This window comes from Bombina bombina, chromosome 10 (genome assembly GCF_027579735.1).
Source record: "Bombina bombina isolate aBomBom1 chromosome 10, aBomBom1.pri, whole genome shotgun sequence".
Classification (NCBI taxonomy): Eukaryota; Metazoa; Chordata; class Amphibia; order Anura; family Bombinatoridae; genus Bombina; species Bombina bombina.
In genome coordinates this window covers 59,735,379-59,751,505 of record NC_069508.1, presented here as the reverse complement: position 1 = coordinate 59,751,505, position 16,127 = coordinate 59,735,379, and the positions used below count along the sequence as shown (strand labels likewise).

At 38.4% G+C, this 16,127-nt stretch overlaps 1 protein-coding gene across 2 annotated transcripts in view; it reads left to right on the top strand.

The window, feature by feature from the left end:
• The first annotated feature begins 5,329 nt into the window (after nucleotides 1-5,329).
• Nucleotides 5,330-16,127, top strand: part of LOC128641451 (P-selectin) — a 119,687-nt gene continuing 108,889 nt past the window's right edge. For both annotated transcript variants that reach the window (XM_053694091.1, XM_053694092.1), the window contains exons 1-6: nucleotides 5,330-5,409; nucleotides 6,532-6,717; nucleotides 7,831-8,016; nucleotides 8,716-8,901; nucleotides 9,141-9,326; nucleotides 10,394-10,579. In XM_053694091.1, coding sequence (XP_053550066.1) covers nucleotides 5,361-5,409; nucleotides 6,532-6,717; nucleotides 7,831-8,016; nucleotides 8,716-8,901; nucleotides 9,141-9,326; nucleotides 10,394-10,579 — 979 coding nt within the window. In that variant the 5' untranslated portion in view covers nucleotides 5,330-5,360. The remainder of the gene's footprint in view (nucleotides 5,410-6,531; nucleotides 6,718-7,830; nucleotides 8,017-8,715; nucleotides 8,902-9,140; nucleotides 9,327-10,393; nucleotides 10,580-16,127) is intronic.

Here is a 16,127-nt window from a genome sequence, read left to right as displayed (position 1 = left end):
TAACCTAGCTATCGAGCCATTGGCCATAAGGATCAGATCACAGCTGGAAGGTATTCTGATTGGCAGACAGGAGATGAAACTGGCACTATATGCAGATGACATCCTTGCTTATTTATCAAATTCTCAGATTAATATTCCCAAGCTCTTACAAATTATTAACCAATTTGGTTCATTTTCTGGATACAAAACAAATGTCTCTAAATCTGAGATTTTCTGGCTTCGAAAGAATAAAGACTCATTTCTGAATAGTCCTTTTAAAATAGTCAAAGATTCATTTAAGTACTTAGGTATAGTAATACCCACAAATCCACATGACCTTTACAATCTTAATATCCCCCCAATACTAACAGTATTTAAGGACAAACTTAGATCATGGGAAAACTTACCCCTCTCTATATCAGGACGGATAGCCCTGTTCAAGATGGTCCTCCTTCCTAAACTACTGTACATACTACAGAATACAGCATCAATATTATATGACAGGGACATCCGAAGTCTTAATAGCTGGCTTAGAAGTTTTATATGGCAGAAAAGGAAACCCAGGATATCCCTGAGTAAATTAACACATGCCAAGTTATTTACAGGATTTGCATTACCTAATTTGCGGCTTTATAATCTTGCTTTTTTAGCACGTATAGCTGCTGACTGGATTTCAGGCAATAATTATGTTTTAAACAATGCATTAGAAGAGAATATATGCGACCCATATCTCCCTTGTGCTTTACTTCATTGTGCGTTTAAAGATATGCCACCTAGAATTAAGAAAATTAAAGCAATTATTAATCCATTAAAGGCCTGGTGGAAGATAGGGAAACTCTTGTCCTTCAATTGTAAGGTCTCCAAATATCTCCCCTTAAGAGGGAACCCTGTATTTCAAGCTGGTATTGACTCGGCAGTTTTTAAAAACTGGCAATTAATAGGACTAAAAACGATAATACAATTTGTCGATAAGGACAACAAGTGCTTCAAAACATTTGAAGAACTTAAGAACAACTTCAACCTCTCCAATAAGGAGTTCTTTGCATTTTTGCAAGTGAGGCATTTTGTGTCTGGACTAATGAGGGAGGGGGAATGGAACTGGGAACTCGGCGAAATAGAGGATTGGTTAACACTAGTTAAAAATGGTCGCATGTCCATTTCATATTGTTACTATTTATTAGGAGCTGAAGAAGGGAAACGCACTCTGGAGAAAGTGGCCCAAGACTGGAGACTAATCTTGGAACAAGAGTATATAAATTGTAAATTTATTCAAAAATCCATTCACATGGTGGCACAGACCACTCTTTCAACAACATGGAGAGAATCACATCTTAAATTGCTGCATGGATTTCATTTTACACCAGAAAAAGGTCATAAACTCCAGAACCCTAATTTCTATAAATGTCCTAAATGCTCCCTAGAGGCCGCAGATATTATACACATGATGTTTAAATGTCCCCTGATTAGACAATTTTGGTGTAAACTGGAATATTGGTTTAATACCTCCCTTAAGATTTCCCCTTTTGAACTTTCGGCAATTTTAGTCATATTCTGCTGTGACAATCTAGCAGAACAACAAATGAATAAAAAGATAATTAAAGTTTCTATCCTAGCAGCCAGATATTTAATATTTAAAAAATGGAAGACGAAAGAAATACCCACGGTAATTGAAGTTAAAAATTATCTTAAAAAACAATGTATCATAGAGCAACGCGATACGAATATCAATAACGAAACAGATATTAGAAAATTCTTTGATAAATGGGCGCCATTTATTAAATCTCTCCCTACAACAGAGATCGATTATATTATTTTCCCCTTTCAGAATACAGAGATGGTCTTATTAGGGATATGGTAACTGCACAAGGTCCGGTGATGTGAGGTGAGGGGGAGAGAGGAGGAGGGTATGAAGCAAAACCTTCCCCCCCCCCCTTTCCTTTTTTTTTTTTTTCTTTTGTCGTTGTTGTTGTTGTTGTTATTGTCGTTGTGTTTGTTTGATTGTGTGTTTGTTTGTTTTATTTTGTTGGTACTATTATTATCACCAGTAGGTGTATGGAATTGAGATATTATGGAAAAAGTGAACAAAATAATTTAACAGGAACCCTGAGTTATAAGACTTAATAGAGTATAATTATTATTTAGGCTACTTAGGTCTGGAAAGCTGAGGAATTGTTTAAATTTATTTTTTGATGTTCTTTTTCTCATTTCCTTTTTCTTGAAAATTATGTAATTGCATATATATGTTGAAATATATATAATAAAAATGAATTAAAAAAAAAAAAAATTACATACTCTGGGGCCGAATTATCAAGCTCCGAATGGAGCTTGATGCCTCTGTTTCCGTGCAAGCCCTCAGGCTCGCCGGAAACAGCAGTTATGAAGCAGCGGTCATTTTACACCAGAAAAAGGTCATAAACTCCAGAACCCTAATTTCTATAAATGTCCTAAATGCTCCCTAGAGGCCGCAGATATTATACACATGATGTTTAAATGTCCCCTGATTAGACAATTTTGGTGTAAACTGGAATATTGGTTTAATACCTCCCTTAAGATTTCCCCTTTTGAACTTTCGGCAATTTTAGTCATATTCTGCTGTGACAATCTAGCAGAACAACAAATGAATAAAAAGATAATTAAAGTTTCTATCCTAGCAGCCAGATATTTAATATTTAAAAAATGGAAGACGAAAGAAATACCCACGGTAATTGAAGTTAAAAATTATCTTAAAAAACAATGTATCATAGAGCAACGCGATACGAATATCAATAACGAAACAGATATTAGAAAATTCTTTGATAAATGGGCGCCATTTATTAAATCTCTCCCTACAACAGAGATCGATTATATTATTTTCCCCTTTCAGAATACAGAGATGGTCTTATTAGGGATATGGTAACTGCACAAGGTCCGGCGATGTGAGGTGAGGGGGAGAGAGGAGGAGGGTATGAAGCAAAACCTTTCCCCCCCCCCCCTTTCCTTTTTTTTTTTTTTTTTTTCTTTTGTCGTTGTTGTTGTTGTTGTTATTGTCGTTGTGTTTGTTTGATTGTGTGTTTGTTTGTTTTATTTTGTTGGTACTATTATTATCACCAGTAGGTGTATGGAATTGAGATATTATGGAAAAAGTGAACAAAATAATTTAACAGGAACCCTGAGTTATAAAACTTAATAGAGTATAATTATTATTTAGGCTACTTAGGTCTGGAAAGCTGAGGAATTGTTTAAATTTATTTTTTGATGTTCTTTTTCTCATTTCCTTTTTCTTGAAAATTATGTAATTGCATATATATGTTGAAATATATATAATAAAAATGAATTTAAAAAAAAAAAATTACATACTCTGGGGCCGAATTATCAAGCTCCGAATGGAGCTTGATGCCTCTGTTTCCGTGCAAGCCCTCAGGCTCGCCGGAAACAGCAGTTATGAAGCAGCGGTCTCCATAACTTGTCCACCTGCTCTGAGGCTGCAGACATCAATCTGCCCGATCCTATACGATCGGGCTGATTGACACCCCCTGCTAGCCAGGGCCGGATTGGGCCGCCGGGATACCGGGAAAAATCCCAGTGGGCCGGCAGCTGGTGGGCCGGCAGATGCACATAGTGTGTAAAGAGAAAGCAGTGAGCACAGCACAGGCCGCACCGCAGCACAGTATGAGGGAGCGCAGTGGCCAAGGCAGGTATCAATGACCTGCTTTTTGAGCTGCCTGCAGAATACACAGAGGGCCGCTCATTTAGAACACACTGTTGGACTAGAGAGCAGGTGAGGGAGCGGAGTGGCCGCGGCTGCTTTTTGAGCACAGAGAAGCAGGCAGCTGCTTAGCTAGTTAGCTGGCATAAGATGTGCGGCCAGTGGCCACCCCCGCTCCAAAAGACTGGCATCTTGCATCATGGGGACTCTCTACTCTGTCTCTCTCCCTGCCCACAGCCATTCATGTTTTTCGTATTGGGGCAGGAATTGGATTGGAAAGAGCCAATAATACTGAGTATCCTTGTGACTAACTTGTGCCCAATAGCATAGTGCACCACATGACCAGTGAGTGTCATCATGTGGCTTCATTCAAGTTTTTGGCGCGCCGTTGCAAGTTTAGGTGGTGCGATCTTCAGTCTGAACTTCAGAATGTCACAGTGAGAGTCTGAGGATGTGCAGCGCTTGCCACCCATCACTAGGAAACCCTGATTCATCTCTCAGAGCTGTGAGCTGGGGGAATTTATGTGAGAGCTGTAAGTTGTGTTACTTGCCCTGCTTGCAGAGAGAATAGAAGGTAAGCCAGTGAGGAACTAGTGCAGCAGACAGTTTTATGTATTGTATTCACTGCCTCAGCCGGTTAATTAGCAGGACTGAGGAGCTGCCGCACTAGTTCAGTTTATTTTTTTGACAGATTTACAGCAGCTAACGCTGCCCTCCCCCCCTGCTCCCCCCTGCTCCTTGTATTGGCTGCTTGAATGGCCACGCAGGGAAGGAACACATCTGCAGTCTGTGGAAGTTTTGTTCTCCCCGGAACTCAGCACTCAAAGGTCAGTGACACTGGGCTGACATACCTAGTTTATTTATTCTATTTTCAGGCACACACAATGCTAAGCACAGCTTATTCAATGCCTGAAACAAAAACAGCCCCATCTAGATTAAAGCTGTAGGATAGTAGTTATTTGTCCCTTCTGTATTAAATAAATGTGTATGTAGTAAAATGTTCATGTTTTGTGTGTCTGCATACAAGTGAATGCTGTGTAGTGTGCGTATGCTGTGTGTGTTGTATATATATATATCTATATATCTATCTCTCTCTCTCTCTCTCTATATATATATATCTATATATATATATATATATATCATTCTGCAAACGTATGGACTGAATATAGGTAGGGCTGGTCTTCAATTTTTCCAGGGCTGTTTTTTATTCCCAATCCGGCCCTGCTGCTAGCAGCCGATTGGTGTCGGCATTTATCGATGTGCAGACATGATCCGCTACATCGTATCATGTCCGCTCGCACTATAATAAATTGGCCCCTCTATCTCAGTGTTTCCCAAACCCAGTCCTCAGGACCCTTACTCAGGCCAGATATTTATTATATCTTCACTTGAAATGCTTGTGGAATGATAGGTCGGCATTTAACGATGTCGAGCGGACATGTCTGCTTGACATATACTAAATCTGCCCCATAGTCTTAACAACACTTACCAGTCCTGTGACTATAAGAGATACAGATTATGGTTTCAATAAATCTCTGCTTCTTTGTGTTTTGTTCTAGCTGTCTCCTGTTTGACTCTGCAAGATCCTACCTATGGATGGATGAATTGTACCCATGTTCATGGGCAATTCCAGTATTATTCTTCCTGTAATTTCTCTTGTTCTGAAGGATTTTTACTTAAAGGATCAGATTCAGTCATGTGCCAGGCATCTGGAGATTGGACAGATCAAGTCCCTACATGTGAAGGTAATCAACAAATAGGCCCCTATTTATTATTCTGCATGCTGACAAGGTTTTCAAAGAGGGGACCTATCCCCACACCTTTGGGGTATCCAGAGTAGGATTGGTGGCTGGATTCAGATAGGGCATGATTCAGATAGGGCATGTCATTTTAAACAACTTTCCAATTTAAACTTTTATCATCAAATGTGCTTTGTTCTCTTGGTATTCTTAGTTAAAAGCTAAACCTAGGTAGGCTCATATGATAATTTCTAAGCCCTTGAAGGCCCCGTCTTATCACATGCTTTTTTATTTGATTTTCACAACAGGGGAGTGCTGTTAACATTGTGATCACGCCCTTGGCTTATGGACACTGCACTAATTGGCTAAAATGCAAATCAATAGATAATAAATAAAATGTCATGTGATCAGGTAGCTGTCAGAAGATGCTTAGATACAAGGTAACCACAGAGGTAAAATGTATATTAATATAACCATGTTGGTTATGTAAAACTGGGGAATGGATAATAAAGATATTATCTATTGTATTAAACAGTGTAGACAGTCCCTTTAAAATAGGAATCACTTGTGCAACCCTCCTTGCTCTACCGCAACCAGTCGCAAGAGAGAAGGGCTTGTCAGTCATCTCGGAAGAACAAGTCCAAGTTGTCTGATGTCCACAACTGCTAAGGTTACAGACAGATTAAGAAGCATATTGGTCATACAACTTCTGGCATTGAAATGGCACTGAAGCGGCTTACACAGCTTCATAATTGGGGGCTTCATTATGGATAAACATAATTATGTCCTTTAAGAAAAAAATGAATTTTTAATGAAAACAAAAGATCACTGATTGGTTATATAATTAATAAATACAACATTTAAAGAACATAGGATTCATATGGAACTTTACTTCAAAGTTTTCTGCACAACTATACCTTGATGCTATAGGCACAGTTGTTTGTTAGCCTAGGCCAAAATATCCACTTGATTCAGATATTTTGTTTATATTTAACATATTTTTGTATTGTAATATTATTTACATTATGAAATTACTTAAATGATAAATGTGTAGAACTACAAAGTGGTATTGTATCACTGCACTGTGATGTCACCCATGTGACTAAAATGTCTTTTCTGATGTTTCAGCTGTGCCATGCCGAGCTCTGGCGCCTCCTGGGCATGCGACAATGAATTGTTCTCATCCTTTAAGGCCAACAAGTTTTATGTCTATGTGTAATTTTATTTGTTTACCTGGCTTCATGCTAAATGGCTCCAAAGTAATTGAGTGTGATTCTTCTGGGCAGTGGACAGCTCCTGAACCAATCTGTCAAGGTATATTCATTTTGTGACATTTAATTCTAAATATAAGGTGATATTTGAAGAGTAAAGTGTCAATACAAATATGCGTGTGTTACTCTAAATATACTTAGTATTAATATTCATATTCTCAAATTGTGTGTGTGTGGGTTCCTCTAATATACTTAAGTATAATAATAACCATATTTTTAAGGAGTTCCATATGTTTTGTTCCTTAAGATATAGGTAAGTATGATAATTAGCGTGTGACAAACAAATTAGTTATTCATTTTAGATAACCAAATGCAAATAAGTCACCTACATTGTTTCAGATGCACTGAAGGACTTTACTGCCAAAATGTAAATTTGCATTAGAGCATTTCAGTTTTGATTAGAACAACTTTTACAGTACAACTACATTATCAAAAATCTTTCTAATAAATACCATTACTGAGAGCTTTTGCTACGAACAGGCACTTGAAGAATATCTACATATGTTCGGTGTGCAAGCATTTTAAACAACATGTCTGCAGTATTGCACTTGTAGCTGAAGTTCGCTTGTATCATGTAAAATTTTAAAACTGCCAATGCAATACTAGCCATTGTTTTCTGTTCTGAGCAGTCATGCTGTCTAAAATGCTGCTGCACAGCTGAAGCTTATTGTCGCTTGGCCCCTTCATGGATTGCTCTACAAAACTAAACCAGGATTATGGAAAGAGAGGACCTTTTGCATAAAAAAAATCTCAAAATATTTAAAAACAGTATTATGTGCAACACGCTATTTTGCATTTTTGTTGAGTATTCTGTGTATTCTGTGTACCTTTTATTTCTGGCAAAAATATTTGTAATATATATATATATATATATATATATATATATATATATTTTTTTTTTTTTTAAGAGAAATAATTTATGGTTTTTACATTTTTGTTCCCAACTTAGAAATAATTTTAATTAATCTTCTAAAAAGTTAGACTTGCTTAATGTCAACTTACTTTTGGTTTAGGGTTAATATGGCAGGATTAGATTTTACAAACAGTCATTCACAAGTCTGTCTCATAATCCTGACAACACTTACCAGTCATGTGAATAAAAGAGATACAGATTATGATTTCAATAAATCATTGCTTTTTTTGTGTTTCGTTCTAGCTGTCTCCTGTTTGACTCTGCAAGATCCTACTTATGGATGGATGAATTGTACCCATGTGCATGGGAAATTTCTGTATAATTCTACCTGTAATTTCTATTGTTCTGAAGGACTTTTACTGAAAGGATCAGATTCAGTTTTGTGCCAGGTGTCTGGAGATTGGACAAATCAAGTCCCTACTTGTGAAGGTAATCAACATATAGGCCCCCATTTATTATTCCTCATGCTGACAAGGTTTTCATAGAGGGGACCTGTCCTCACGTCTTTGGTGTATGCAGAGTATTATCTGCTTTTGGAAATTAGGACGCAATCGCTTGTGCAACCCCCTTGTTTGCACGAAACCAATTGCACAAGAGTAAGGGTTGTCAGTCATCACAGACCAACAAGTACAGGTTGTCTGATGCCCACAAACCTCTGGTGGCAGATACATTAAGAAGAATTTGTCATACAACCTTGACATCTGCCACTCAAAAGACCCTGAAGTTGCTTTCACAGCTTCATAAATGGGGGGCCATAGTCATACTTCATTATGAATATACATAATTCTGCCCTTTAAGAAAAAAATGCATTTTTAATTAAAACAAGAGATCCTTGATTGGTTATACAATTAAAAAAATTAAACACTTAAAGAACATAAGATTGATAGAGAGTTTTACTTCAACAATTGCCATATACCCTGATGCCAGAGACACCAGCCTGTGTTGGCCTATGCCAAAATATCCACTTGATTAAGATATTTTATTTATATTTAACATGTTTTTTGCTAAATAATAGTTATCACTTTATGAAATTACTTAAATTATAAATGTGTAGCACTACAAAGTGGTATTGTATCATTGTCCTGTGATTTAACCCATGTGGCTAAAATGTCTTTTCTGTTGTTTCAGCTGTGCCATGCCGAGCTCTCGCACCTCCTGGACATGCAATAATGAATTGTTCTCATCCTTTAAAGCCATCAAGTTTTATGTCCATGTGCAATTTTAGTTGTTTACCTGGCTTCATGCTAAATGGCTCCAAAGTAATTGAGTGTGATTCTTCTGGGCAGTGGACAGCTCCGGAACCAATCTGCCAATGTATGGTCATTATGTAACATATACTGTAACTCTAAATATAACGAGATTTTTTTAGAGTTTAGTTTCAGTACATATGTACTGTATGTGTGAGAGTGATCCTTTAGATATACTTAATAATAATAATAATAATAATAATAATCACATTTTCAAGGAGGTCTATATATCTGTGTGTGTGTGTGTGTTCCTTTAAATATACATAATAATAATAATAATCATTGCTTTCTTGTGTTTTAATCTAGCTGTCTCCTGTGTGACTCTGCAAGATCCTACCTTTGGATGGATGAATTGTACCCATGTTCATGGGGAATTCCATTACAATTCTACCTGTAATTTCTCTTGTTCTGGAGGATTTTTACTGAAAGGATCAGATTCAGTCATGTGCCAGGCATCTGAAGTTTGGACAAATCAAGTCCCTACATGTGAAGGTAATCAACATATAGACCATCATTTATTTAGTTATTCAGCATGCTGACAAGGTTCTCATCAACAAAATCTGCTCTCATGTCTTTTGGGCATCCAGAGCAGGATCAGGTGCTGGAATTTAAGATCACAATCACTGATGCAACCCTCTTTGCACTTTGCTCTACTGCAATCAATCGCAAGAGAGAAGGTCTTGTCAGTCATCCCAGAAGAACAAGTCCAGGTTGTCTGATGTCCACAACCTCAGTATTTGCAAACACATTAAGAAGCATCAGTCATATAAATGATGGTGCTTAACCTTTGGCACCGAAAAGGCTCAGAATTTGCTTATGCAGCTTCTAAAATGGGGCTCATAGTTATACATAGACATAATTCTGTCTGCTAAGAACAAAATGCATTTTTAAAGGGACATTAAACCCTAAATAAATGCTAGTTAGTTGTTTAAATATTAACAAAAAAATGTGTAAAGTGTTAGTGTCTATTAAGCAGTGGGAGCTGCCATGTTGTAACTTAAGTTAACTTCTCAGCTTTGCACAATTAGAAGCAGTTATAAATAAGTCACTAGAGTGTGAAGCCAATGACTGTGTGGATTATAAAGCCCATGATTATCAGAATGAATTTTCAGGAAAAGGGGACAAAAATAAATATTGAAAGTATATTGTAAAGTTTTTATATATATATATATATATATATATATACAATTTATCGATTTAAATGATCATTTCATTGTCATTAGTTCCCTTTAATGAAAACAAGAGATGATTGATTGGTTATACAATTATTAAATAAAACTAATTTAATTAAACTAATTAAAAAAACATAGAATTGATATAGAGCTTTACTTCAAAGATTGTTGCACAACTATGCATTGATGCCAGAGGCAACCCCCTTTGTTGGCCAAAATTCACACTTGATTAAGATATTTTATTTATATTTAACATATTTTTGTTTTGTAATATTATTCACATTATGAAATTACTTAAGTGATAAATGTGTAGCACTACAAAGTGGTATTGTATCACTGCCCTGTGATTTAACCCATGTGGCTAAAATGTCTTTTCTGTTGTTTCAGCTGTGCCATGCCGAGCTCTGGCGCCTCCTGGGCATGCGACGATGAATTGTTCTCATCCTTTAAAGCCATCAAGTTTTATGTCCATGTGCAATATTAGTTGTTTACCTGGCTTCATGCTAAATGGCTCCAAAGAAATTGAATGCGATTCTTCTGGGCAGTGGACAGCTCCTGAGCCAATCTGCCAAGGTATATTCATTCTGGGAGATTTCAGTTTAAATATTAAATAATAATCGAAGAGTTTAGCGTCAATAAGTGTGTATGTGCTTGTGTATGTGAGTGCTTTTGTAAATATACTTAACAATCGGATAGATTACGAGTTTTGCGGTAAGAGCTGCTCGGTACTAACTTGCAAGTTATTGTCACCGCTCACCTTCCTACAGCACTGGTATTTATGTTTACACCTAACACCCTAACATGAACCCAGACTCTACACCCCTAATCTTACACTTATTAACCCCTAATCTGCCGCCCCCAACATTGCCAACACCTATATTATACTTATTAACCCCTAATCTGCCGCTCCGGAAATCGCAGCAACCTACAGTACACTTATTAACCCCTAATCTGCTGCCCCTAACATCACCGACACCTACATTATATTTCGTAACCCCTAATCTCCCGCCCCCAATGTCGCCGCAACCTACCTACACTTCTTAACCCCTAATCTGCCGCCCCCAACGTTGCCGCCACTATAATAAACATATTAACCCCTAAACCGCCGCACTCCCGCATCGCAAACACTAGTTAAATATTATTAACCCCTAATCTGCCACCCTAACATCGCCGCCACCTACCTACATTTATTAACCCCTAATCTGCCGCCCCCAACATACATTTATTAACCCCTAAACCTAAGTTTAACCCTAACACCCTCTAACTTAAATATAATTAAAATAAATCTAAATAAAAATTACTATCATTAACTAAATAATTCCTATTTAAAACTAAATACTTACCTATAAAATAAACCCTAAGCTAGCTACAATATAACTAATAGTTACATTGAATCTAGCTTAGGGTTTATTTTTATTTTACAGGCAAGTTTGTATTTATTTTAACTAGGTAAAATAGTTAGTAAATAGTTATTAACTATTTACTAGCTACCTAGTTAAAATAAATACAAATTTACCTGTAAAATAAAACCTAACCTGAGTTACACTAACACCTAACCTTACACTACAATTAAATAAATTACATTTATTAAATGCAATTAACTAAATTACAAAAAAAACCCCCACTAAATTACACAAAATAAAAAAAGAAATTATCAGATATTTAAACTAATTACACCTAATCTAATAGCCCTATCAAAATAAAAAAGCCCCCCCAAAATAAAAAACCCCGTAGCCTACAATAAACTACCAATAGCCCTTAAAAGGGCCTTTTATAGGGCATTGCCACAAAGAAATCAGCTCTTTTACCTGTAAAAAAAATACAAACACCCCCAACAGTAAAACTAACCACCCACACAACCAACCCCTCAAATAAAAACCTAACTAAAAAAACCTAAGCTAACCATTGCCCTGAAAAGGGCATTTGTATGGGCATTGCCCTTAAAAGGGCATTTAGCTCTTTTTCAGCCCAAACCCTAATCTAAAACTAAAACCCACCCAATAAACCCTTAAAAAAACCTAACACTAACCCCTGAAGATCCACTTACAGTTTTGAAGACCCAACATCCATCCTCAACGAAGCCGGGAGAAGTCCTCAGCAAAGCGGCAATAAGTCCTCAACGAAGCCAGAAGTCTTCATCCAAGCCGGCAGAAGTGGTCCTCCAGATGGGCAGAAGTCTTCATCCAGACGGCATCTTCTATCTTCATTCATCCGGCACGGAGCGGGTCCATCTTCGAGATATCCGTCATCCAAGATGGCATCCCTTGAATTCCGATTGGCTGATAGAATTCTATCAGCCAATCGGAATTAACCCCTTAATGACCACAGCACTTTTCCATTTTCTGTCCGTTTGGGACCAAGGCTATTTTTAAATTTTTGCGGTGTTTGTGTTTAGCTGTAATTTTCCTCTTACTTATTTACTGTACCCCCACATATTATATACAGTTTTTCTCGACATTAAATGGACTTTCTAGAGATACCATTATTTTCATCATATCTTATAATTTACTATAAAAAAAATTATAAAATATGAGAAAAAAATGGAAAAAAACACACTTTTTCTAACTTTGACCCCAAAATCTGTTACACATCTACAACCACCAAAAAACACCCATGCTAAATAGTTTCTAAATTTTGTCCTGAGTTTAGAAATACCCAATGTTTACATGTTCTTTTCTTTTTTGCAAGTTATAGGGCCATAAATACAAGTAGCACTTTGCTATTTCCAAACCATTTTTTTTTCAAAATTAGCGCTAGTTACATTAGAACACTAATATCTTTCAGGAATCCCTGAATATCCATTGACATGTATATATTTTTTTTTAGTAGACATCCCAAAGTATTGATCTAGGCCTATTTTGGTATATTTCATGCCACCATTTCACCGCCATTGCGATCAAATACAAAAAATAGTTCACTTTTTCACAATTTTTTTCACAAACTTTTAGTTTCTCACTGAAATTATTTACAAACAGCTTGTGCAATTATGGCATAAATGGTGGTAAATTTTTCTCTGGGATCCCCTTTGTTCAGAAATAGCAGACATATATGGCTTTGGCGTTGCTTTTTGGTAATTAGAAGGCCGCTAAATGCCACTGTGCACCACACGTGTAGTAGACAACCCCAAGTATTGATCTAGGCCCATTTTGGTATATTTCATGCCACCATTACACCGCCAAATGCAATCAAATTAAAAAATTTTTTAAATTTTTCACAATTTTAGGTTTCTCACTGAATTCATTTAAAAACAGCTTGTGCAATTATGGCACAAATGGTTGTAAATGCTTCTCTGGGTTCCCCTTTGTTCAGAAATAGCAGACATATATGTCTTTGGCGTTGCTTTTTGGTACTTAGAAGGCAGCTAAATGCCGCTGCGCATCACACGTGTATTATGGCTAGCAGTGAAGGGTTAATTATGTAGCTTGTAGGGAGCTTGCAGGGTTAATTTTAGCTTTAGAGTAGAGCTCAGCCTCCCACCTGAAACATCAGACCCCCTGATCCCTCCCAAACAGCTCTCTTCCCTCCCCCACCCCACAATTGTCCCCGCCATCTTTAGTACTTTTTTTTAAAAAAAGCATATTTACATATGCTGATGTGTAGGACCCCCCCTTAGCCCCCAACCTGACTGATCCCCCACCAAACAGCTCTCTAACCCTCCCCCTCTGCCTTAATGGGCGCCATCTTGGGTACTGGCAGCTGTCTGCCAGTACCCAGTTTAGAATAAAATTGTAGTTTTTTTAAAAATGTTCCCATTTTCTGTAGTGTAGCTCCCCCCACCACCAAAGACCAACCCCCACCCCCTCCTAGATACCTTCAATTGTTTTTAAAAATATTAAAATACCCCTTTCTCCCAGGTTTAGTACGCAGAACTACCTTGTCTGAATGGAAAATCAGATAAGGAGAATCACAATGTAAGGCCGATAACTCAGAGACTCTTCGAGCAGAGGAAATAGCCATTAAAAACAGAACTTTCCAAGATAACAGCTTGATATCAATGGAATGAAGGGGTTCAAACGGAACACCCTGTAAAACGTTAAGAACTAAGTTTAAGCTCCATGGCGGAGCAACAGTTTTAAACACAGGCTTAATCCTGGCCAAAGCCTGACAAAAAGCCTGAACGTCTGGAACTTCTGACAGACGTTTGTGCAAAAGGATGGACAGAGCTGAGATCTGTCCCTTTAACGAACTAGCGGATAAACCCTTTTCTAATCCTTCTTGTAGAAAAGACAATATCCTAGGAATCCTAACCTTACTCCATGAGTAACTCTTGGATTCGCACCAATGCAAATATTTACGCCATATATTATGGTAAATTTTCCTGGTAACAGGTTTCCTCGCCTGTATTAAGGTATCAATTACTGACTCCGAAAATCCACGCTTTGATAAAATCAAGCGTTCAATCTCCATGCAGTCAGCCTCAGAGAAATTAGATTTTGATGTTTGAAAGGACCCTGAATCAGAAGGTCCTGTCTCAGAGGCAGAGACCAAGGTGGACAGGATGACATGTCCACTAGATCTGCATACCAGGTCCTGCGTGGCCACGCAGGCGCTATTAGAATCACCGATGCTCTCTCCTGTTTGATCCTGGCAATCAATCGAGGAAGCATCGGGAAGGGTGGAAACACATATGCCATGTTGAAGGCCCAAGGTGCTGTCAGAGCATCTATCAGAACCGCTCCCGGGTCCCTGGACCTGGACCCGTAACAAGGAAGCTTGGCGTTCTGGCGAGACGCCATGAGATCCAGATCTGGTTTGCCCCAACGCCGAAGTATTTGGGCAAAGACCTCCGGATGAAGTTCCCACTCCCCCGGATGAAAAGTCTGGCGACTTAGAAAATCCGCCTCCCAGTTCTCCACGCCTGGGATGTGGATCGCTGATAGGTGGCAAGAGTGAGACTCTGCCCAGTGAATTATCTTTGAGACTTCCATCATCGCTAGGGAACTCCTTGTCCCTCCCTGATGGTTGATGTAAGCCACAGTCGTGATGTTGTCCGACTGAAACCTGATGAACCTCAGAGTTGCTAACTGAGGCCAAGCCAGAAGGGCATTGAAAACTGCTCTTAATTCCAGAATGTTTATGGGAAGGAGACTCTCCTCCTGAGTCCATGATCCCTGAGTCTTCAGGGAATTCCAGACAGCGCCCCAACCTAGCAGGCTGGCGTCTGTTGTTACAATCAACCAATCTGGTCTGCTGAAGGGCATCCCCTTGGACAGATGTGGCCGAGAGAGCCACCATGGAAGAGAATTTCTGGTCTCTTGATCCAGATTCAGCATAGGGGACAAATCTGAGTAATCCCCATTCCACTGACTTAGCATGCACAATTGCAGTGGTCTGAGATGCAGGCGTGCAAAGGGTACTATGTCCATTGCCGCTACCATTAAGCCGATTACCTCCATGCATTGAGCCACTGACGGGTGTGGAATGGAATGAAGGACACGGCAAGCATTTAGGAGTTTTGTTAACCTGTCCTCTGTCAGGTAAATTTTCATTTCTACAGAATCTATAAGAGTCCCTAAGAAGGGAACTCTTGTGAGTGGCAATAGAGAACTCTTTTCTTCGTTCACTTTCCACCCATGTGACCTTAGAAATGCCAGTACTAACTCTGTATGAGACTTGGCAGTTTGGAAACTTGACGCTTGTATCAGAATGTCGTCTAGGTACGGAGCTACCGATATTCCTCGCGGCCTTAGTACCGCCAAAAGAGAACCCAGAACCTTTGTAGATTCTTGGAGCAGTAGCTAACCCGAAGGGAAGAGCTACAAACTGGTAATGCCTGTCTAGGAAGGCAAACCTTAGGTACCGGTAATGATCTTTGTGAATCGGTATGTGAAGGTAGGCATCCTTTAAATCCACTGTGGTCATGTACTGACCCTTTTGGATCATGGGTAAGATTGTCCGAATAGTTTCCATTTTGAACGATGGAACTCTTAGGAATTTGTTTAGGATCTTTAAATCCAAGATTGGTCTGAAGGTTCCTTCTTTCTTGGGAACCACAAACAGATTTGAGTAAAACCCTTGTCCGTGTTCCGACCGAGGAACCGGGTGGATCACTCCCATTAATACCTAAAAACGGATAACAATTAAAAATATAAACGTTTTTATCACAGTCAAAGCACAGTCT